Source organism: Acipenser ruthenus, chromosome 3 (genome assembly GCF_902713425.1).
Source record: "Acipenser ruthenus chromosome 3, fAciRut3.2 maternal haplotype, whole genome shotgun sequence".
Lineage (NCBI taxonomy): Eukaryota > Metazoa > Chordata > Actinopteri > Acipenseriformes > Acipenseridae > Acipenser > Acipenser ruthenus.
Window position 1 is genome coordinate 25085131 of NC_081191.1, and position 23066 is coordinate 25108196.

General features: G+C 37.2%; 1 protein-coding gene across 2 annotated transcripts in view; it reads left to right on the forward strand.

The window, feature by feature from the left end:
• The window catches only part of LOC117394736 (zinc finger protein 407-like), a 274187-nt gene that overhangs the window by 11934 nt on the left and 239187 nt on the right, over positions 1–23066 (forward strand). For both annotated transcript variants that reach the window (XM_033993241.3, XM_059012746.1), the window contains exons 2-3: positions 184–4787; positions 15112–15226. In XM_033993241.3, the coding sequence (XP_033849132.2) occupies positions 209–4787; positions 15112–15226 (4694 nt within the window). In that variant the 5' untranslated portion in view covers positions 184–208. The remainder of the gene's footprint in view (positions 1–183; positions 4788–15111; positions 15227–23066) is intronic.

Sequence of the window (23066 nt, forward strand, 5' to 3'; positions counted from 1 at the left end):
TCTTCTTTCCAATAAACAGACCTGAAAAATGTAATAAACTATACCATAATGTGAAGATGTTTAAATTAAGAAGCCCTGTTAAAATGATTAGTTTATGGTGAAATTATAGGTAATCTTGGTAAATACAAGCTTGTACTGCATACAATTTGATTTCTAATGTCTTATTTTTGTAATTTACTACAGGTTTGATCAAATAAATGGATAAAACATGGAAGCCCCTAAAGAACCTACAGATTGTAATAATGACAGAGCACAAATCGACAGAAGTAATTCTAAGACAAAGCGTAAATTGAGTCCAGGAAAGGAGACACTTAAAAACGAAGAAGATAAAATTGAAGAGAGTAACCCAAAGCCTGGAGAAGACGATCATGAAAACACCCTAGTAGCCAAAAGACTAAAGCTCGATAAATTGGAACAAATTCAGAAAGATGTGGGCAATGGAAAGGACATGGAGAAGGATAATGAGCTTCAAAAGGTGTCCCCTGGCCAAGAACAAAGTGATTTGTGTAGTGTCAACATAGAAAAGGAAAAACCAAAAGAGGGAAACGATCGTGAAAAGGATGCTGATACCTGTGAATGCTCCTTCTGTGATTTTAGGGGAAAAAACCCCACTGCCTTAAAAGTGCACGTAACAAGAAGGCATTCCCACAGCACTGCTTCCAGTCCATCACAAGCTTCTAGTGCAGAAAAGGAAAGCAACGTTAGCAAAAATGACTTGTGTAGAAAAGGCAATGCTAGTATACCTAGTAGTAAGGAAGTTGCATCTGACTATGACAAGCCTACCAAGAAAAGCCGAATAAAATCAACTAATGGGAACATCTGCCCTCACTGTGACTATAGGACAGAACATTTGGCATCAATGGATGAGCATATCAAAAAGAATCACAAAGAAAAAACATTCACTTGTGAATGTTGTTGTTTTCAGTGTCGTGATGATAGTACTCTTCAGGCTCATTACCTTGGAAAGACACACCTTCGCAGGCAGAATCTTGCAGCGAAGGGGAGGCTGGTAAATGTGTTAACCAAAAAACAAAACAAAACAAAGCCGTCTAAATGCTCACAATCCTCAGTCCCTGAAAGCTCAATTAATAGCCTGTTAATTCCAGCCTCTGATGAAATGGAGGTTGACATTTTACCTGAAAAGAAAGACACCAAAGATCCCAATGCGGAAACCACACAGCAGAATTTAGCTTCCTCTGAAATTGAAGATGAAGAAGACAATAATAAAGCCAAAACTCCACCAAAAGCTAAAAGGTTTAAGGGTGTAAAGCAAAACGCACCAGATGATGATGGTGATGATGATGATGGTGGATCTGATGTTCAGAGTGCCACAGACAGGGAACAAACTAGCAAAGAAAAACTGGGCAGCCAAACTGTTGAACAAGACTGTGCAGCAAATGAGTGTGTAAATAGGAAGAATGCAAATGAAGTGCATCTTGTTTGTAGTCCAAAAGAAAAGATACTTCAGGACAAGGACACCAAAATTGTCGATGTAAATGCAAAGGATAGCCTCCTTGGAGAAAAACAGGCAGAACGTGAAATCAAACCAAATGATACCACCATAGAAAGTTCATTCAATGCAGAAGCCACATCTGAAATGATAGTAAATGAAGTTAATATTGAACTTCCACAGGAAAATGAGTCAAGCTCCAGTTCTTTCATTCTGAACCTTCAGTCTGTTGAAAATGTGGAGGTGGAGCTGCAAGGTTCAGAAATGAGTTCAGAGCAAGAGTCTTCTATTGGGAAGGATACTTCTAACTCAAAATCCAGTAAGGGTGGCGCAAAACGAAAACCACCATCTTCAAACCAAAAACCACCATATGTTTGCAGTTACTGTAGTTATGAATTTCAGAGTAAACTTGGTCTAGAGCATCACATTGGAAGGCGCCATACAAAAGAAATGAAGTTCTTTTGTGAGACTTGTCTATATTCTTGTGTAGTAAAAGGTGACTTTGATAAGCACTGTCAGAGTAACAAACATCAATTAAGGAAAAATGTTACTGAGATAGAAGTGCAGATACCAAGAGATCAAGTGAAACCATCAATAACACGAGTGGTTGCAGTAAACTTACTAAAACGTTCAACACATAGCAAACCCCAGCTACAATGCAAGAAATGTTTATATAAAACAAAACATTCTTCAGTTCTCTTAAAACACATACAAGTAAAACATGAAAAAGAATATCACTTCTGTTGCAAGGTATGCAATTATTACACAGTGACATTTGAAGGCATGGAGAAACATACCAACAGGAGAAAGCACTTGCAAAAGGCTAAGAAAAGCAATCTTGGCATTTCATCTGAAGACATTATTGAGGAAGTATGTATAAGTATGTCAGCGATTCCAAAAAAATCAAAACAACCTACTTTCTCTTCAACTGTTAATACCAAAGAGAAAAATAACAAAAATAGCCATGATGGACGGCTGTCTGATGTTGAGAACACAACACTTGAAGAGTCATCCGGGAATATGGAAGGTATTATTGTGACTGACACCATGATGGCTCCTACCTCGAGAAAAAGTAAAAGAGGACGACCAAAGGCAACTGCATCTACAAAATGTCAACATTGTGGGATTGTTGCTTCCAGTATTGCCAATCTCAATGTTCACATTAAACGAAGGCACAGCCACCAGTACAGTTATGCTTGCAAGTTGTGTAACTTCTTTTCTGTAACTAAAGGAGATATGGATCGTCACTGTGCTACCAAGAAGCATATAAACCGTGAAGAAACTGCCTTGAAGGCAAGCCCAGAGAATGAACCAGCTTCTCTGGATGGTGTTGTTGTAGAAGTTCAACACGTTGAACAGAATGCAGAGAAGTCTGAAGAAACTGAGCATCAAAGCAGTGTAATAAATGCTTTGAGAGCTTGTAAAATTTGTAAATACTATTGTATTCGAAAAGATGATATGGATCGTCATTGTGCTACCAAGAAGCATAATAGTCGAAAAGTAATGGCCATGAAGATAAACCAAGAAATGAAACCAGTTTCTCCTGATGATGTTTTAGAAGCTTCGCACAAAGAACAGGGCACAAATAAGTCTGATGAATCAGAGAATGAAAGTAGTGCAATAAAGTCTCATGCTTTGAAGGCTTGCAAAGTGTGCAAGTACTATTGCATACTTAAAGAAGATATGGATCGTCATTGTTCTACCAAAAAGCATAAAGCACACAAATTATTGACAGTGAAAGCAAACCCACAAACTGAACAAGTTTCTCCTGATAGTAGTGTTGCAATAGCTCACAATGGACAGTATATTTTGAATGCTGGAGACCAGCTACAAGACATTAAAGCTAATACAGGCTTAGACCCTGAAAATCAGACAGAAGCTGTGATAAACCAGGCAAAAAAAGAGCATACTGTTGAAGCTGAAATACCAGAGGATTGCTTTCCTTCACAAAATCAGGATGGCCATGCACAAGTTCTTGACGATTCTCCTTCGACAAAAATGAAAGATGTTGCAGTTAATTCTTGTTCTCACTGTAGTTTTGTTGCTCATTCCCTTTCATCTCTTGACCTTCATGTTAAACGCAAACATACTAAAGACTTTGAATACTTATGTATGGGATGCAACTATTATGCTGTCACTCGTAGGGAGATGACAAGACATGCAGCAACAGAAAAGCACAAGCTTAAAAGCCAGGCCTACCTGTTAAAGTTGAAAGAAACAGCAGAAGTGTTACCCGTGGAAACCACAGCCAAATGTGGAGGAGAAGATGAACTTCAAGAAGAGAGCCACAATGAAACACAACAGGAAAGTCCTAGTGAGTCAGTCAGTGTAAATACTACAGTTATGGAAAATAAGGAAAATGACACAAATGTTACTGGAGGAACTGTGGAGAATAGGAATACAGAATCCACAAGATTACCACTAGAAAGTGTGACCAGTGAAGACAGTGAAGGTAACAACTTGGAGAATAGCCAAGATTTGCATTCAGGAGGATGTGGAACTAAAACTGGTGAGGGCCAAAAAATAAATATCCAGGTAGTTGAATGTGAAGAAGGTGATATTGCAGAAAAGGCTAAAATAGATGCTCAACATGAAACCGAAGAAGCTGTTAAAAACAGTGTTTGGGAGACGGATGAATCGGTCACTGAGGGCTTACAAGTTGATGGTAACCTAGAATTGCAGGAATCTAATCTTACTGGTCAGTCTCAGACAAAGGAATTATCTAGAGCTGTTAAATTTGACGCTTCCATTGTTATGTTAAAAAACTATTCTGATGTTGAATATACTGATTATGAAGGGGCTCAGAGTTCAGAAGGACTTGCTTCCGGTAATGAAAACTTACAACCTGTTAGAAAGAAGAGGAGATCTTCACAAATAGAGAAGCCTCGCATTCGGTGTGAAGACTGTGGATTCCTGGCTGATGGCCTTAGTGGCCTGAATGTGCACATATCTATGAAACATCCCACAAAAGAGAAGACTTTTCATTGTTTACTCTGTGGAAAATCATTTTACACAGAGAGCAACCTCCACCAGCATTTGACCAGTGCAGGTCACCTGAGGAATGAGCAAGCAAGCATAGAAGAGCTGCCAGAAGGAGGTGCCACTTTCAAGTGTGTTAAATGCACTGACCCCTTTAATTCTGAGCAGGAACTTTTCATGCATATTAAGGAGAAGCACGAAGAACTGCTGAGAGAAGTAAACAAGTACATCTTGGAAGATACAGAACAGATTAACAATGAAAGAGAAGAGAATCGAGGCAATATCTGCAAGTACTGTGGGAAGATCTGCAAAAGCAGCAACTCCATGGCATTTCTAGCCCACATTCGCACTCACACAGGTAATGTAACTTTTTACATTAAAAATAAAAAAAAAATCAGATAAAGGCAATCGGTTGTAACTGTGGGCCTGATGCAAAGAGTTGTTTATTGTTTTGATGGAATACGTTCAATCCCCAGTGGGGGACACTGCTGTTGTACCCTTGAGCAAGGTACTTTACCTAGATTGCTCCAGTAAAAACCCAACTGTATAAATGGGGAATTGTATGTAAAAATAATGTGATATCTGTGTAATGTGAAATAATGTATAATGTGTTATCTTGTAACAATTGTAAGTCGCCCTGGATAAGGGCGTCTGCTAAGAAATTAATAATAATAATAATAATAATAATAATAATAATAATAATAATAAACAGCAGGAGCACCTAACAGTAAACGTAGAGATTTATGTTAGACTTTCCTGGAACAAGAATACCCTGGTCTTCCTTAACTTGAAAGCCAAAGGTTTTCCACAATTGTTGTATGTCACCTACTTTTCCTTTCTGACAATGGCTTCCTTGATATACTTACTGTAGATTGAGTATAAAAAAAAAAAGAATAGAATAGAGATAAATGTCAACTGATCTCCTGTATGTGTATTACTCTTATAATAATGCTTTCACTTTTTGTTGCTGTTTGCAATCCTCTCTGATTGATTGTTGTTGCAATATTTTTGCATGGTTCTTTATCATTGGAAACTTAAACAAATACTGATCTGAACTGCTTTCATTATACCTACAAAGTGTTGGTGCTGCAGAATAATATTCTCATCCTTTATAACATATTCTGCCATAGCACCCCTTAAAGTCCACAAAGAATTCCACCAAGTTTCAGACTTTTGGCTCAGGACACTTCACTGTTAATTAGGAGGCAACTTGTGCTGTATGGAAAATAATGGGAATTGGTGGGACAAACGAAAATGATAACTACCTTCCTCAATGACATAATTGTAATAATAATTGTTTATATATTTTAGCATATACTTTATTTACATTATGTATGTTTAAATAATTTTCAGGTACAAGCATTAGGGATTCATACTTGTTGTAAGTGACTCTGCAGCTGTGCATAGTTCACACACCCTAATCTCTGAAAGTCGCCTTGGATAAAGGTGTCTGCTAAATAAGCTAATAATAATAATAATAATAATAATAAATGTCTTAGTTAATTTTAATTGGATATTTCTCCACATTCTATTTTCCCAAAAAGCATTTTCCCCAACAAAAAATGTAGCTGAATTGGGTTCTTGGTTGAAATTCAAAGCATTGTGCTGGACACAATCTAATGTGCATAGTTACAATGGATGGCATACACATTTTAACAAATGTACCTTATGCTAAATTGTTAATAATATGGTTCAACTTTTTTTCTTTTTTTGCTTGTTGGAATTAGTACTCCATCCAGTGCTTAGAGACCCTGGACTTTATTCATATAGCTTACACTTTTTATTGAAGAACTCCTAAGTAAGGTTTTGTATTCATGAAACATTTATAATCTGTTTCTAAAGAGAGTGGGAGTTTATTCTTGCATTTCAACAGACTAACCTTACACACATTCCTAACAAACAGGCTTTCAATAAAGTGTGTGGTAAAGTTTACTTTATTGAATAGGCCCAATTTTATGAAGTACAGTACTAAAATGTTTAACGTAGGTCTTCTGTTGCAGTTATTATTATTTATTTCTTAGCAGACGCCCTTATCCAGGGCGACTTACAATTGTTACAAGACATCACATTATTTTTACATACAATTACCCATTTATACAGTTAGGTTTTTACTGGAGCAATGTAGGTAAAGTACCTTGCTCAAGGTTACAGCAGCAGTGTCCTCCACCGGGGATTGAACCCACAACCCTCCAGTCAAGAGTCCAGAGCCCTAACCACTACTCCACACTGCTGCCCCACTGCTGTTAGAGGTTCATTGTTTAGAATTATCTTACTTAAATTGGGTACATAGTTTATTTTGATAGGGTTTCCTTTTCTGAAAAATATACATTTATATTGCCGTCTGTCCTTTAAAAATGAAGCCATTGAGAAAGATGCTAATGGTTTAGAATTCTTTATGCAACTGTCTGGTCAGGACATGTAGCTTATAATTGATGTGTCCATTACTTGAATTCTCTTGTAATTACAGTCAATAAGTCTTGTAAATGTGTTAAAGCTCACTAAAAGCATAGAAATCCAGAAGAGAGTAAGGCTAATAATTTAAAATAATCAATGTAGGCGTTTCAGCACTTAATTTCCCTTGTGTGTTGATAGCTGATCATTCTTAATCCATTAAGATTTATTTTGTCGTTTATAATGCAAAATAGGTTTGCACTGGTCACTTGTGCGATTTCAAAATGTCCAGCAGGTTAAGTGCTGAATGTAGTCCATTATTCTTCTCTGACTTTATGTATTAATTGCATTTAAAATCAACTTAATGCTGAAACGAGAAGTGAGGTAACCATCAATAAACGACAGTCCAGCTCCCCAGCCCCCCCCAAAGTAAAAGTTATATTCGCCACCATCCCTGTTATTAAATGTAGCCTAAACTAATTACTTTCCAGTGAGATACTGTAAGACTGATAGACTAGTCAGATTTCTTGAAATTAGGGCTTATTAAGGAAGCTCAAGGCATTTCTTGTTAAAAGTTGGTAACAATTTGGACTTGCTGATTTCAAAAATTGATGTTACCAAGCTGACTTTTGAGTTTCAAAAACTCTAACCCTGAGTGCTAATCAAGCATACTGCACCACCCAAAATATCTCATTTCAAACAGTAGTCGTTTTTGTTTGAAGTAAGAAAGTTTACAAACAAGAGGAGGCCATTCAACCTATCTTGCTCGTTTGGTTGTTAGTAGCTTATTGATCCCAGAATCTCATCAGCAGCTTCTTGAAGGATCCAAGGGTGCCGGCTTCAACAACATTACTGGGGAGTTGGTTCCAGACCCTCACAGTACCTTACACTTTTCTCTATTAAATGTAATTTGCCATGTGTCTGCCCAGTTCTGAATGCTGTCGTCTGCAAATTTCTGCTTACTATACCAGAATCTAAATCATTAATGTAGATTAGGAATAGCAGAGGACCTAATACTGATCCCTGTGGTACACCACTGGTTACCTCTCTCCATTTTGAGGTTTCTCCTCTAATCAGTACTTTCTGTTTTCTACATGTTAACCACTCCCTAATCCATGTGCATGCATTTCCTTGAATCCCTACTGCATTCAGTTTGAGAATCTTTTATGCAGGACTTTGTCAAAAGCTTTCTGGAAATCTAAATAAACCATGTCGTATGCTTTGCAATTATCCAGTAAATTGGTAAACAGCACTGTGCTAACAATATCACATGCAAAACACTTTTAAGAAACAATTGTTTGGTGAAAATACTATATACTACACACAACATAATTTTAAATGTTTATATTTACACTTCACTGTTTTAAAACTTCTGAAATACATGTAACTTTCAATTAGAATTCCTATGCTGGCACAGCAGACTTTGGATTCCACGTTCTAGGTGCATTATTATAGAAACCAGGATCCACATAAGAATGTAAGAAATGTTGGGAACTAGTTTGTACAGTACTTTGTTTTATTTATGCATGTGTTACCGGGTCATCTGGTATGGGGGAAGGATAGTTGATGGCTGGTTTAAAAAAAAAAAAAAAGTGTGTCTCCCTTTCTGTCACATCTATCAGGAACCATCACAGAACACTGTATCATTCCTACTCGGATTAATAATACAAATCTGTAAGCAAGGTAACTTTTGTGACTACTGATGTATTCTGAGATTGTATTTCATAGTTCAGCTATAACATTTGATAAGTAACTTGAACTGCAGCAACTGTTTAAGAGCTGAAAACAAGTAAACATATCTAATTAAGTAAATTATTAGTTCAATTAAGGTATAGTTAAGTAATTGAGAGCTCGGTTGGAATGAAAACCAGCAGCCACAGGGGGTCCCCGGGACCAAGTTTGAGAAGCCCTGGGAGCCTAACATAAAACTTTAAATAAACACCCCAGCGTTTATTTACAATGTTCGCCAGTAGCCCTGGAGCCTATTGGAGACCGGCGACTATTTGAGACGCGTTTATTATGTAATATCACTAACATCTGCAAATACTTCAGATGCAGTCATGAAAAAGCTGCCTGCACACAACCTTATAGAAACGACAGAAGTAAATTACAACATTCCAGCAACGTCATTAAAGGTTGTGTCAGTAGGTAATAACAGTTTGTATTGTAATAATAATAAAAACAGTAAAAATCCACTAAAGACAGCCCTGCAAATATCGGAACACAAGCGTGTATTACAATAAAAAAACAAACATGGTTTTAAAGTTTAATAAAAGCAATAAGTATCATCTTAACACATATTATATTTATTGTTCACCCTCAAAACGTGTAAATTGGTAAGCGTGGACAATCGATGAAAAATTAACCAGCAAGAATCTTCATTGCAAAACAATCGCATGAAATCCTGTGTTAATACGAAAAATAAGTTCATATTGTTGGTCCACAACACACTCAAAAATGCTTCAAACTGTTTAAAGATTAACAATAAATCTTAGTACCAGTTTTATCACAAAATTAAAGCAAAAGTGAGTAATTTGTTTTTATAACGTACATTGATAAATAAGAACGCTGAGGCTCCCGAGTGGCGCATCCAGTAAAGGTGCTCCGTGTGGAGTGTAGGATGTGCCCTATAGTCTGGACGTCGCGAGTTCGAGTCCAGGCTATTCCTTTGCGGACCGAGGACGGGCGCTCCCAGGGGGCGGCGCTCAATTGGCTGAGCGTCGCCCGGGGGGAGGGAGGGTTAGGTCGGCCAGAGTGTCCTCGGCTCACCGCGCACCAATGACCCCTGTAGTCTGGCCGTGCGCCTGCGGGCTTGCCTGTAAGCTGCCCGAGAGTTGCATTGTCTTCTGACGCTGTAGCTCTTGGATGGCTGCATGGTGAGTTCGCAGTGTGAAAAAAAAAGCGGTCGGCTGACGGCACACGCTTCGGAGGACAGCGTGTGTTCGTCTTCACCGTTCCCGAGTCAGCACAGGGGTGGTAGCGGTGAGCTGAGCCTAAAAATAATTGGCCATTTCCAAATCAGGGAGAAAATAATACAAATAATTGGCAACAACCTAAATTAAAAAAATAAAATAAAAATAAATAAATAAATAAATAAATAAGAACGCTGGAAAAGGAGCAAAATACGAATATTCATTGTAAGACTCAATGCATGAAATACTGTTAATACAAAAAAAAAAAACACGTACAAATACACTAAAAGGCAACCCTGTTAATATCAGAAAACAAGTTTGTATTTTACTTTCATCACACATAAGTTAAATTCAGTTTTCTTATCATTCATCTTGAGCCTCAGGGCCTCTTCATTGCTGTTGAAAAACACATTGGTAAGCTTGCTGTTCAGCCATGTACGTATTGACTGGAACATTCAGCATGACGTACATTATATTATTATTCATAACCCGACATTTAAGAGATCCGGCGTCTATTTACCATATTTCCCAGAAGCCCCGGCGCTTATTAGAGTCCCGACGAGTATTGGAGACCGGCGATTATTTGAAGTTTTACGGTACATTTACCATAGTTTACCCTGGTTTTGCCATGTTTTTTTCTTACTATGCTTTACCATACATCTCTGGGCTTTACAGTGCTTACCTATGCTTTATCATGCTTTCACTGTGCATTACACTTTACTATGGGGAACTTTTTATCGGTGTTAGTTTACCGTGGTTTGTTCTTAAGTATGCTTTACCCTAACTTTCTTGGCTTTACAATGCTTACCTATACTTTACCATGCTTCATGGAAGCTTACATTGCTTTTCCTGCAGCAGGAATTGTGAACTTAAAAACCGAGTACTATGGCGTGTATTTTAACAGCTTTCTAAACTATGAAGTGGGGCATGGTCATATCTTTTGCTGTTCTTTCGTTAATTAAAATCATTTTTTTCAAATGGATGTTTTATACAGATTCTTAATCAACTCATTTACCAAACACTGCGCACCTGGCATTTTTATGAAATCACATGACTTGACCTCAGTATTTTGTTATCCCAAGGAACAATACTACTCAAACAATCAACAAATCTATCTGCTCACTATTTAAAATGTAAATAACATGCATGTGCCCAATGAGCTATTAATGTAAAACTTAGACTGTTGCGTTTTCATTGTGCATCAGTAATGACACAGTGAATGTTTCCTAATGGTCTTAGGCATTTGAGAGGTATGCTGTAGTTGTGTTAAACAGGCAAGGACTGCTTATCCTAAAAATGATAAAGTAATTTTCATATGAAGTGACTTTCCATAATACAGTATATGACACCATGGTCTGTAATTTACTAAAACACTTGGGGAAATGGGGAAGGTGGGTATTACTTTAGAGATTAGTTTTGTCGACTTGGAAAAGGTCTCACATCTGCTTGGTTTGTGCACAAACAAATCTGACTTCTGTTGTAAGAAATTAAGTTGGAATAGAACTAAGCCCTCCAAACATTCTGGCAATAAACTTTACAGCCTTTACTCTGCAACGTTTCTCTTGTGGGTTTCACATAGTAATCCGCCATCTGACTTCCTCCCTGGATACTGATTAATCTCATCTTCTTAACAAATTTATTACCAACAGGCAATCAGAGCTCTGTCTTCCGAGCTACTTAAACTGTGCCCAGACACACCATGAATGTGTTTGATGAATGCTAATGCTTGATTATATAAATGAAGTTCAGGAACACTGTGACTCCAACTTCCTCTCTCCTTCACAAGTCTTGGCATTCTTTGGATTGGTTCATCTCAAGCATATAACGATTATGCATTACTGGCATTATTTAAAAAAAAAAAAAAAAAAAAAAAAAAACAAGCTACAGAAACAGCAACCAGGATTATTTTTTCAGCAGCTAATTTAGGAGGAATGTTATATAATTACTTTCTGTCAGAAGCAATGTCTTATCTATTTCAGACTCCTTTGCTTGGTAAATAGCACTCATGTTTTTAATTAAATTAATTGTTTTGCGTATGATTTGAATGACTGAATCCCTACCAATCATTCTGCTTGCAGTCCAAATTGACAAGAAAAGATCCATTTTGATATCCAAAAAGGGGTCATTTAATATTATGTGCACAGTGACTCCAAAACAGTGTCAAGCAGGTAGTGAGTTAGCTTTACACAGGATTCATTGTCTACCATATTGCAAACATCACATATACCGATGTGAGATTTTAATGTCTGTGTTTTAAACTCCTACATTTTTTAAGGAGTAGTTTGTGTTTAAGACCTTTCAGTCTTGCTCAAGTGGGTAAAATGTAGTATTATTGCACACTGTCTGTGGTACATTGCAAAACCGAACCAGGTAACTACAGACCAATAAGCCTGACTTCTATTATATGTAAACTTATTGAAACTATAATAAGATCCACAATGGAAAATTACCTATATGGTAACAATATCCTAGGAGACAGTCAGCATGGTTTTAGGAAAGGGAGATTGTGTCTAACTAACCTACTTGACTTTTTTGAGGATGCAACATTGAAAATGGATAATTGCAAAGCATACAACATGGTTTATTTAGATTTCCAGAAAGCTTTTGATAAAGTCCTGCATAAAAGATTAATTCTCAAGCTGAACGCAGTAGGGATTCAAGGAAATGCATGCACATGGATTAGGGAGTGGTTAACATGTAGAAAACAGAAAGTGCTGATTAGAGGAGAAACCTCAAAATGGAGAGAGGTAACCAGTGGTGTACCACAGGGATCAGTATTAGGTCCTCTGCTATTCCTAATCTACATTAATGATTTAGATTCTGGTATAGTAAGCAAACTCGTTAAATTTGCAGACGACACAAAAATAGGAGGAGTGGCAAACACTGTTGCAGCAGCAAAGGTCATTCAAAATGATCTAGACAGCATTCAGAATTGGGCAGACACATGGCAAATGACATTTAATAGAGAAAAGTGTAAAGTGTTGCATGCAGGCAATAAAAATGTGCATTATAAATATCATATGGGAGATACTGAAATTGAAGAAGGGAACTATGAAAAAGACCTAGGAGTTTATGTTGACTCAGAAATGTCTTCATCTAGACAATGTGGGGAAGCTATAAAAAAGGCCAACAAGATGCTCGAATATATTGTGAGAAGTGTTGAATTTAAATCAAGGGAAGTAATGTTAAAACTTTACAATGCATTAGTAAGACCTCACCTAGAATATTGTGTTCAGTTCTGGTCACCTCGTTACAAAAAGGATATTGCTGCTCTAGAAAGAGTGCAAAGAAGAGCAACCAGAATTATCCCAGGTTTAAAAGGCATGTCGTATGGAGACAGGCTAAAAGAATTGAATCTATTCAGTCTTGAACAAAGAAGACTACGCGGTGATCTGATTCAAACATTCAAAATCCTAAAAGGTATAGACAGTGTCGACCCAGGGGACTTCTTTGACCTGAAAAAAGAAACAAGGACCAGGGGTCACAAATGGAGATTAGATAAAGGGGCATTCAGAACAGAAAATAGGAGGCACTTTTTTACACAGAGAATTGTGAGGGTCTGGAACCAACTCCCCAGTAATGTTGTTGAAGCTGACACCCTGGGATCCTTCAAGAAACTGCTTGATGAGATTCTGAGATCAATAAGCTACTAACAACCAAACAAGCAAGATGGGCTGAATGGCCTCCTCTCGTTTGTAAACTTTCTTATGTTCTTATGTTCTTTAATCAGGCCTATGCAATTCTGAATTGACAAGACTGTAAAATGTGGAATTGGGTAGTCTTAGCAGTCTTTAGTATGCATGAGGGCACATCCCAAAATCGTCTAAGTAATCGCATATATCCAGAGTCTTCACTCACCATTGCACTCCACGCTCTACTGTTTTCCTCAGGCTTGTTGAAACCTTGCAGCAAATCTTTTAACAAAAAATATTCTATTCACACAATAGTAAAGAACAAAAATGATGACTACCGCATGTCAAAAAGCAAAGAAAACTCTGGAAATTCATGGAAAATAATAAAGAATTCTGAATCTCAGTTCAAATGTAAAAAATGAAAAACGCCAATTTAGATGGCAGTATTAATTTAACATGACACAGTATTAATGGCCAATTTCACTTTTACTGAACTCCCTTAAGTAGAATGGAGTTTCGTAAGATGTGATGGCTATTAGATGTAATGTCTTCCTCCTTTTGGCATTTAAACACATACAGCAGACTGGATATAGCCATCTATGTGCTAACTATACTTTACACCTACACCTTGCGATCAAAATGGCAGAATTAAGAGATATGGCTTCATTGGCACTGAACTGTGAAATACCATTTCTGAATCTGGTTAGTAAAGGTGGCCATTCAATCTTCATTGGAGCATTAAAATTAAATGTGTCGTTTTTACGTGAACCACGTTTGAACGTATTAGTAATCTACACGATGTCCTCAATCTGTTCAGCAAAGTATCAATAAATAAATATTGCGGTGAATTTGAAGATACTATTTTGAGAATAACTTTTGAACCAGAACGGATTGACCTTTCCTCAAGACCAATACATCTTGATAATAATAATTTGTCATATATATATATATATATATATATATATATATATATATATATATATATATATATATATTAAACTGCAAAATAAATTGTGCAGCTGTATTATTGCTTATTGGTTAAAGAGACCACAACTTGGCTTTCTATTGAAATAGAACAGGAACACTGAAATTTAGAATGCATACATCAAGCACATCAAGTTTGTTCATCATTGTCCATAGACTGTTAATAACTCTGCAAGAGCATTGCACTTATTGATAAATGATGAGAAAAACCATATGCTCCTTCATTTTATACAAGTGACATCAGTTGATTTATTAATGACTCGGTATAATCCTCCCCACACCCAATTAAAGTGATTAGTGTTATAGTGATGATTGAGTGGCTAGTAAAGTCACAGAATTGATTGAAATATTTTGTATTCTGTATGACCTTTTAAAACAGGTTGATAAACTGACAAATATCAAATAAAACTAAGACAAAATACTGAGAACAACCCCCCTAAGAAGTGTTTTCTGAACAATAACTTTCAACACATCCCCTCATAAATCAACTCTTACCTTTTTTTCAATACAAATGCATTATATAAAAGATTTGCTATTGATGTTCATGATTTTATATATAAAATCTAATGTTTTCCCTTAATAGTGTATGGTAAGTCCAGAATTTGTGTGCTAAAAAAATATGGCTTTTTAAATGTGACCAGTAGATGTGTTCAAAGTGGTTATTTCATGGAAAAAAAAGTTATCCAGCTATTAATATAGTGCAGAAATGGCATTGTGTTTAGTTACTTTTTCTAGAGTTTTTTATAAAATGTTTTTCTTTTAGGATCAAAGCCGTTCAGGTGCAAACTCTGCAAATTTGCTACAGCCCAGTTGGGGGATGCTCGTAACCATGTCAAGCGACACCTTGGAATGAGGGAATACAAGTGCCATGTCTGTGGGTAGGTACACTGACTTTATCCCAGTACATGATAAGAAATGGAACTAATAAGGTAGAAATTGTTCAGATCTGCTTCTCGGAATCCAAGAGCTCCGAAACTATACTTGCTTATTTCCATTCTATTATTATGGTAAATTTTTTAAACACAGTTATGACATTCCTCTCCCACTCCTAACCCTGCACTAAAGAGGAGCAATTGTACAATTGTACATGCTCCTAGGTCAATCTGAACCTGTAATCTGTACATTGACTAAATTATAGGATGATCATTTATGCTGTCATGAAGAACTATACATTTCACACTGTGGCATCAAATATATAATTTAGCCTTTACCCGAATTGCATTTTATAAACTGTTTACACTTCTAGTGTTAAGATTAGGTGAGGACATATGCTTGCAAGGGCACAGTGATGTAAACATCATCCAGAAATCTCTAATTGAAGTGACTTTGTCAGTGGAAGTGATGTTGTCCGCACTACACATATTATAAAAAAAAAACTTTCAAAATGTGTTTTTAATACTGTCTGGATGTCACTACAGGTTTATAATATTAGTGTTGTCTGTGAAACTAATTATATTACAAGGAATCTGTAACAATTATTAGTTTTTATATAAATTTTTAAAATAATGAATGCATCCCCAAGACAATACTGGCCTTGTGTAATTCAATAACAAGGTCAATAATACCCACAAAATACAAAGCAAGAATATTGACCCCTGCTAAAAAGGCATGTAAATATTTGGCCACAAAATGTAAAATATTGCACATGTCTGCATAACTTATTGATGATGTTTGACTGGGTTTTAGTCTAAGCTCTTGTCCAGGTAGGTACTGCATATTAACAGTTGGGCAAGGCAGTTTAAGTAACACTATGTTTTGAAACATTGTGGAATTATACCATACCTGCAAAAGAGGTGACGGAAGTGCCATGGGTTTTAATGATGAGCATGTTAAATTTGTTTGTACAAACTGCATTGACAATGTCAATTCATTATCATTGATGGCTAAGTAATGTACAGAATGCTCAGCGGACCTATTAGTTCCTCAACATAAGCAGTTTATGCTGCATTTCTTCATTAACTTTAATTACCATACATTTTACCTGCTTTAAAATATGCTTTGAAGGGTGACCTGATCTTTCAGCAACATTAACGTATTAATATCTGTCACAAATACCATGTCTTTGTACTAGGGCTGTCAAGCAATTAAAAAAAATGAATCCACGATTAATCTCACGATTTTAAAAATGTTAATCTTGGTTTTAATCGCATATTGATACAATTACTGCATCTATCTCTTAAGGTCCAAAAAACAACCTAGCATAAAAACCCTATTTTCTTAATTTAATTAATCATATTGTTAGCCCCTCTGGTTTTATATTTATTTTCACAGAATTATACAGAAAAAATCAAGCATTTGCTGTTAAATTGTTTGAACCAACTGCTCAATCACAACTGAGTCAGTTTATTACTCGCCTTACTGCATTTCAAATTAAACTGAATATTTTCTTATCAGTTTCCTTTTAAAAGGATATCTGTTATACTCCATATACTCTTTTGTTTTTTTCATTGCCATTAAAATAAATGTGGTCATTGAAATAAGATTAAAAGTCGGTAACTATCCACTTTTCAACAGCATTGGTTATACAGGGTGTTCTGCTGAAAGCATCCCAGTAAGTATTACAACATACAAATAAGTAATAAATAAATAAATAATCCCATGATGAAGCAGACACAGACATGTACAGGAATCCTCGCTATTACAAACTCGGTTTATACAGGAATGTCACTCCCAACGTGGACATGGACTGAATGCCAACATCTAACTGAAATACATACAGGGCTACTTTCAAGTGGGACACCCTGTATCGTACTGACATGATGTAGCTTGATTCACAGGCTTGCAGAGATCCTGAATTAAAAAAAGTAATATGTTTACAGCTCGCAGGTTGTACAGCAGACGAGATGCATTCTGTGATACTGGAACTAACAGATACAAGTAACAGTCTTTCTATCCAATGATCTGTCAGAAAGTAAAAAAAAAAAAAAATTAACTTCCCATTCATAAGTCCTTCACTTTTAGTGCTTTGCTCCATAATGCAGTTCCGAGACTAACTTTCTATTCAAACGATGAATGCACTTATTGCGTTGCATGCACTCGAGTATATTAAAATAGTGCCGCAGGGAATAAATTACGATATGCTGAGAGGGTCAACGCAGGGCGATTTAACGCACATTAAAAAACTTAATGTAAAAAAAAAAAAAGTGTATGCGTTAATCGCAGAAGTTAACTGCAATTAATTGACAGCCCTGCTTTGTACCTTTCATTTGTAGAGCAGTTTACTAGTGAATTACTCTTTCTAGATAAAGCAGTTTACAGCACATGAATATGTGCTTCAAGTTTTTTTTTAAATTGTCCCACCCAGTGTGAATTAACTACAAAGTGATGAAGCCAAACTTATTTTCAACATAATTGTAGGTGTTTAAACAAAGATTTTGGCAATTTGTTATATTTGCCAGGAGGTCAGGCACTAACCTTGATCAATGCATTTATCATTGTATGCAACAAAAGTTTCAAATTTAAATCGGGTTTCTAATAGTATGGAATCCTTTACACATTGACTGCGGCTACCCCATCTAACTGATCTGACTAACTGAAAAAATACAAAACTTTTTCAACTTGGATGTGGCAAAGTAAGAAAAATAAACAGCGCAACATATATCAATGTATTATTAATTATTTTTGTCTGCATACTTACTAACATGGTGTATTGATCTAACGTTTTGGCTAGCCCGGTCTAGTACTGTCACTGCACACAAATTGCTGTTGCATGATGTGAAAGGATGCTCTTCCTTTCCAGTGCATAAGAGAGCATGGAAGGTAATGGAGTGTCTACAAGCCCTGTTTATTTTACGTGTATGTATTTCAAACTTTCCTTGGGCTTATCAAGGTGCTTTCAGATAGCAGTGCAACATCTTCAAAAAGTTGATGGAAAAGTACACCATACCATACAAAAAAGCTTCTGCTTTTTACAGCTAGATTGGGAACTTTAGACTGCCAGACAATACTACTCAGTTTCATTACCAAATCAGAACATTTTCTTGCAATCTATTTATAGTTGCTAAAAAATATAACCTCTTGAACTAACTAGGCCTACAAGAATACAATCCTATTTGACACAGATAATTATTTAATATAATCATGAAGGTATTCATGCACAGCAAATCAGTTTCCAAAAAGATGTGCTGACCATAAGGCACTTCCTATATTAATGTCGCTACAGAGTTAAAAAAATAGTTAACAGCAATGACAAATCAACCATCTATACTTTGCTCGATGCTGCTTGTAGAGATAAAGTTGATCACACACTCAAAAATCTCTTTCTTGGAGACTTGACTACAAATATTATACTTCAGATTCCTCTTGCATTTTGTTTAAAATACTTTTTTTTATTATTATTGAAACAAAATAAAAAAAAAAAAACTAAGGTGCATAGTACAGTACATGCCAGCTAAACAGGACGTGCTTACGCGGAACGACCACTTTAGCGAGATGTTTTAATGGGAACCGATTTTCCTTGATTAAAAATGTGCAAGTCGTCCCCGAGTGGCTCATCCATTTAAAACTTGGGGAACGCAGGATGAGTCGTTCAGCTTGGACGTTGCTGGTTTGCGTCCTGGCTGTGCAAAGAGGTCTGAACATTGCTAGGGGGCATCACATTGGCTCTGATGCTCTTAGGGGTGGGGATGGGAAACCTACTGGCCAGACACTGAGCATTTCAGAGTGGATAAGAAGCCCGCCCACCTCTGCTCTGGATTGCTCAGTGTAAAAGCAATTCTGGCTTTAGGCTTGTGAGAATGGAGGATGCTCAAATGCCCTCAGAACATCCGTGCTGTGTGGGGACTTGCTGCGGCGAGGATAAAAAACATGGACATTTGAAATTGGGCGGAAAATAAATAAAAATAATAATTGGTCACTCCAAATTTTATAAAATAAAAAAAAACCTTCGGTTTGTAGGTACAATACAAAAACAAAATTTCGCTTTGGTGGGACGATTAGCCGGCTTCTCACCAGTGTTGCGCTTTGCCTGTACACTGAAAGTTGAATAGCAGCTCTGCAGAACTCCACATCGTCTCTGCCCTCCATTGCTGCTCAATTTCACATCTCCAAAAGCCAGGCAGGGAGGATAAGCAAAAACAGAGATGCGATTCTGGGTGAGTGGCAATCAAACTCAAATCCCGCAATGAAAAGGAAACGCAAGGGGAAAGACCATGTAGAGGAAGCACTTTTCGTTTGGTTTCAGCAGCCCTTAAAGGAGCATGTATATCAGGGCCAGTGCTTAAATCAGAAACTCGGGACCTTGCTGTATATATTGTAAATATGTTCAGTAAACAAAATTACAGCTCTGAAGTAAGATGTAACTAGCAATAAAGTTTTTTTTTTTTTTTGCTTTCAATACATGTTCACGTGTGTTTCTGTGCACTTTATCTGCTGTACTAATTGGCTAATCTGACTTCTTGTTTAACTGCACTTCTCTTTAGGGAGACGCCTGCTTAAGCGGGACGGTTGTTCACTCCACCGGGGTGTCTCACTTAAGTGGCTTCGACCTGTATTTTCTTTATTATGGTCTGCACCTGTTAGCTTTCCTCACGCTTTTTTTTTGCGGAAGATAGAGGTAGTCCTTTTTCAGTTTGAACTTCAGTTAAAGCATGGACACTGATCGCTTTCATTAACCTGGTGTTGTATCAGATAAAAAAAAAAAAAAATGAAAACGTCATGAATGAGACCAAAATTCGTGGGATTATTCTTTTTTTTTTTTTTGTCAGCTACAACCACTTTTTTTAATGTTTGGAAAGTGATTTCCTTTTGCATTTAATAACTTTTTAAATGTATACAGAATGTTTTCCATTTTAAAGCAATAAGTGAAAACTTTATCAAACAATACATTTTTTATTTATATTGTATATTTTGCTCAACATGAAGAATTATGCAGGTAGCTGAATTAAACCATCTTTGAACTGATCCCACATTGTTTGCCCACCATAATCTTCAATAGCAGGAAGTTCAGACTTCTGTAAAACTATTTTTATTTTCACTAACAGTTGTTGCAGTGGGATTCCTATGTGGATGATTATAATGTCACTCTCTGATCTTTGCAGACTGAATAATTGTAAATCATTGCTTCATAATGTGTCTAAGAATGTCTGTAGTAGGCAATTAAATGACAGAATATAATAGACCAAATTATTGCCTGTCAGGTTTTCAACAACACAGTTAGTATTTGAGTTACACTTAATCATTACGTGCATTAGCAACTTCACTGGAATCCAGCTTCAGGCTGAGCATGAAATACATTGCATTATTTAAACCTCTAATGATAGAAGCCATTTATTTGTAGGGAAGTGTACGACATGCAGAGTTTTATAAAGCACAGAACACTTAAGAGCTCAATTGATCCAAATCAAAGTCTTAAAGCAAATAAACTTAATTGGCAAAAATTAGCAATTTTCATAAAGCTAGAAAATATTTAGAAATGCAAAGTGTTAGATAATTTCAGACAGCAGGGATTGATATTAAATATTTACTTTTTAACCAGCAAGGAAACTTGTCGAAGCTTTTTGCATAATTCATTCAATAACCCTAATTCCAGTAAATATTTAAAATGAGAGAATTCCTATTAAACACAATTAGGATCTCTTTCATATAATTCTAACCCTGTTATATGTGGATATCATTTATTTTTGTGGGATAGAATATTTATATCACAATGAAGTTTTTTAAAGTTCACTTCATGGAGTATCGGTGAAATGTGTATAGAGAGTGATTTTTTTTTTTATAGCAGGCTCGATGAGCGCTATTTACTTGAAAGGGAAAAAGTGGATAGGAAAGCAAGTCTCACAAGTCTTGGTGACTGAAGGCTGGTCGGATGACCCCCGAGACCTGGAAAACATAAAGTGTTAGTCCCCTACTCACAGGAGAGCCGCAGCGGCGGCGTGGATGCGGATGCAAACCCACGGGGGAGGAGAATAGTCCCGACTCAACGGAGCCGAACGTTGTGATCAAGTTCTTGAAGGAAGAAAATAAGATAGAGAGGCCCATATGATTCCGCAGCAGCGGCACTTAGAGGGGGCTCTATAGAAACATATGTTAGTATGATTACAAAGTTTGAGAGAGTTGAGGAACTAAAGGTCCAGTATAGATGGAAACGTAGCAGAATAGCACACATAATGCGAAAGATAAGATGATTGTGGCCGGGGGTCCCGCTGGCTAGAGAGCTTGAATGGCGGATGCCTGAGAAGCTAGGGGAAGTGATAAATATCACCCCCAGATAATGGACCCCCGGCTCCCCGCTAGAAAAATCCCACACCTGTGAGGGGAAAGAAGACTGCGCCCTGCACAACACTATAGAATAGAAGACAATCAGGACATAACAAGATTAGTAAGATAACCTAGAAGAAAGCCATCCGTGCAGCAGAGAGGAAAAACCACAGTTCTTTTTTCTTTTTACTTTTTGTAAGGTGGAAACCTCTGGTAGTCCCAGTGGAGAGGGAGCCCGTACTCCGGGCCAGCTAGCTAGGGATTGCTGGGCTGAGACAATGTCTGATGCTGACGTTCGAATGAATGTCTCAACTGCTGATGAAGTCCAGTGACCTACAGTTTTAATATGTTGATTTAGTCCTGCTCTGGCAGCTGAAGTTGCAGCTCCGATTCTAAAGCAGCAGTGTGGAGTGGTGGTTAGGGCTCTGGACTCGTGACCGGAGGGTTGTGGGTTCAATCCCCAGTGGGGGACACTGCTGTTGTACCCTTGAGCAAGGTACTTTACCTAGATTGCTCCAGTAAAAACCCAACTGTATAAATGGGGAATTGTATGTAAAATACTGTGATATCTGTATAATGTGAAATAATGTATAATGTGATGTCTTGTAACAATTGTAAGTCGCCCTGGATAAGGGCGTCTGCTAAGAAATAAATAATAATAATACATAATAAAGGAGAGAGGAGTGAAGAATTGCTGTGGCAGACCTGCTTTAGTTATGAGAGAGGACAGATGAGATGAAAACCAGTTCCTAGTGACAATGTTCCTTGAGTAGTCGGTAAACAGCAGATCTGAGTGACTGGGTTTCTTGAGAGTGATGAGTTTGCCAGACAACTTCAAGGGCAAAGGGGAGAGTTAATCTTTGATAATTGAATACATTGTCCAGAACGAAGTTGATCAGTTTTTGATGTGCTCAAAAACTGCAGGAAGTGCTGGTCTTTATTGCAGGAGAGGTTGCTCGCTCTGATTCCTGAAGCTGGAAAAGGGTGCGACCGTGAACTCTGCATCTTAGAAACCCGAAGAAGGCAGTTGTACAGATTGCTTCCATTACGATGTTGTCTGCTTGATTGAAGCATCCATTATGGAGGATGGAAATCATCTTAAGGAAGATGTCTGTCTTGATCGACATCCTGATAGGAGAAGTACGTGGGAGAGACTTCTCGATTCCGCGGAGAGTCAGGCTGACTGAAGGTGTTGAATCCCAGACAGATAGGATCTAATGGTAGTGGGTGACAGCTGGAGGATGTCGCAGAGGTGCACGACGAATGCCAGGATCCCGTTTTGGTTGAACTGTTCCGGGATGATTTGGTGCTCGGCGCAGAATTGGGAGTATGAATTCCATGCTGTTCTGTATGATGAGTTGGTTGCTGGAGACAGAGCTGCTGTCATGTAGCCCTGAAGTAAACTGAAAAGGGATGAATTTATTCTATGATGAGGTGATGGAAGAGAGGAGGTTGCAGAGGGAGAGGCGATGCTGCTGGCATGATCTGGTGGAATTTCGAGATCTGCAAACGGGAGTACAT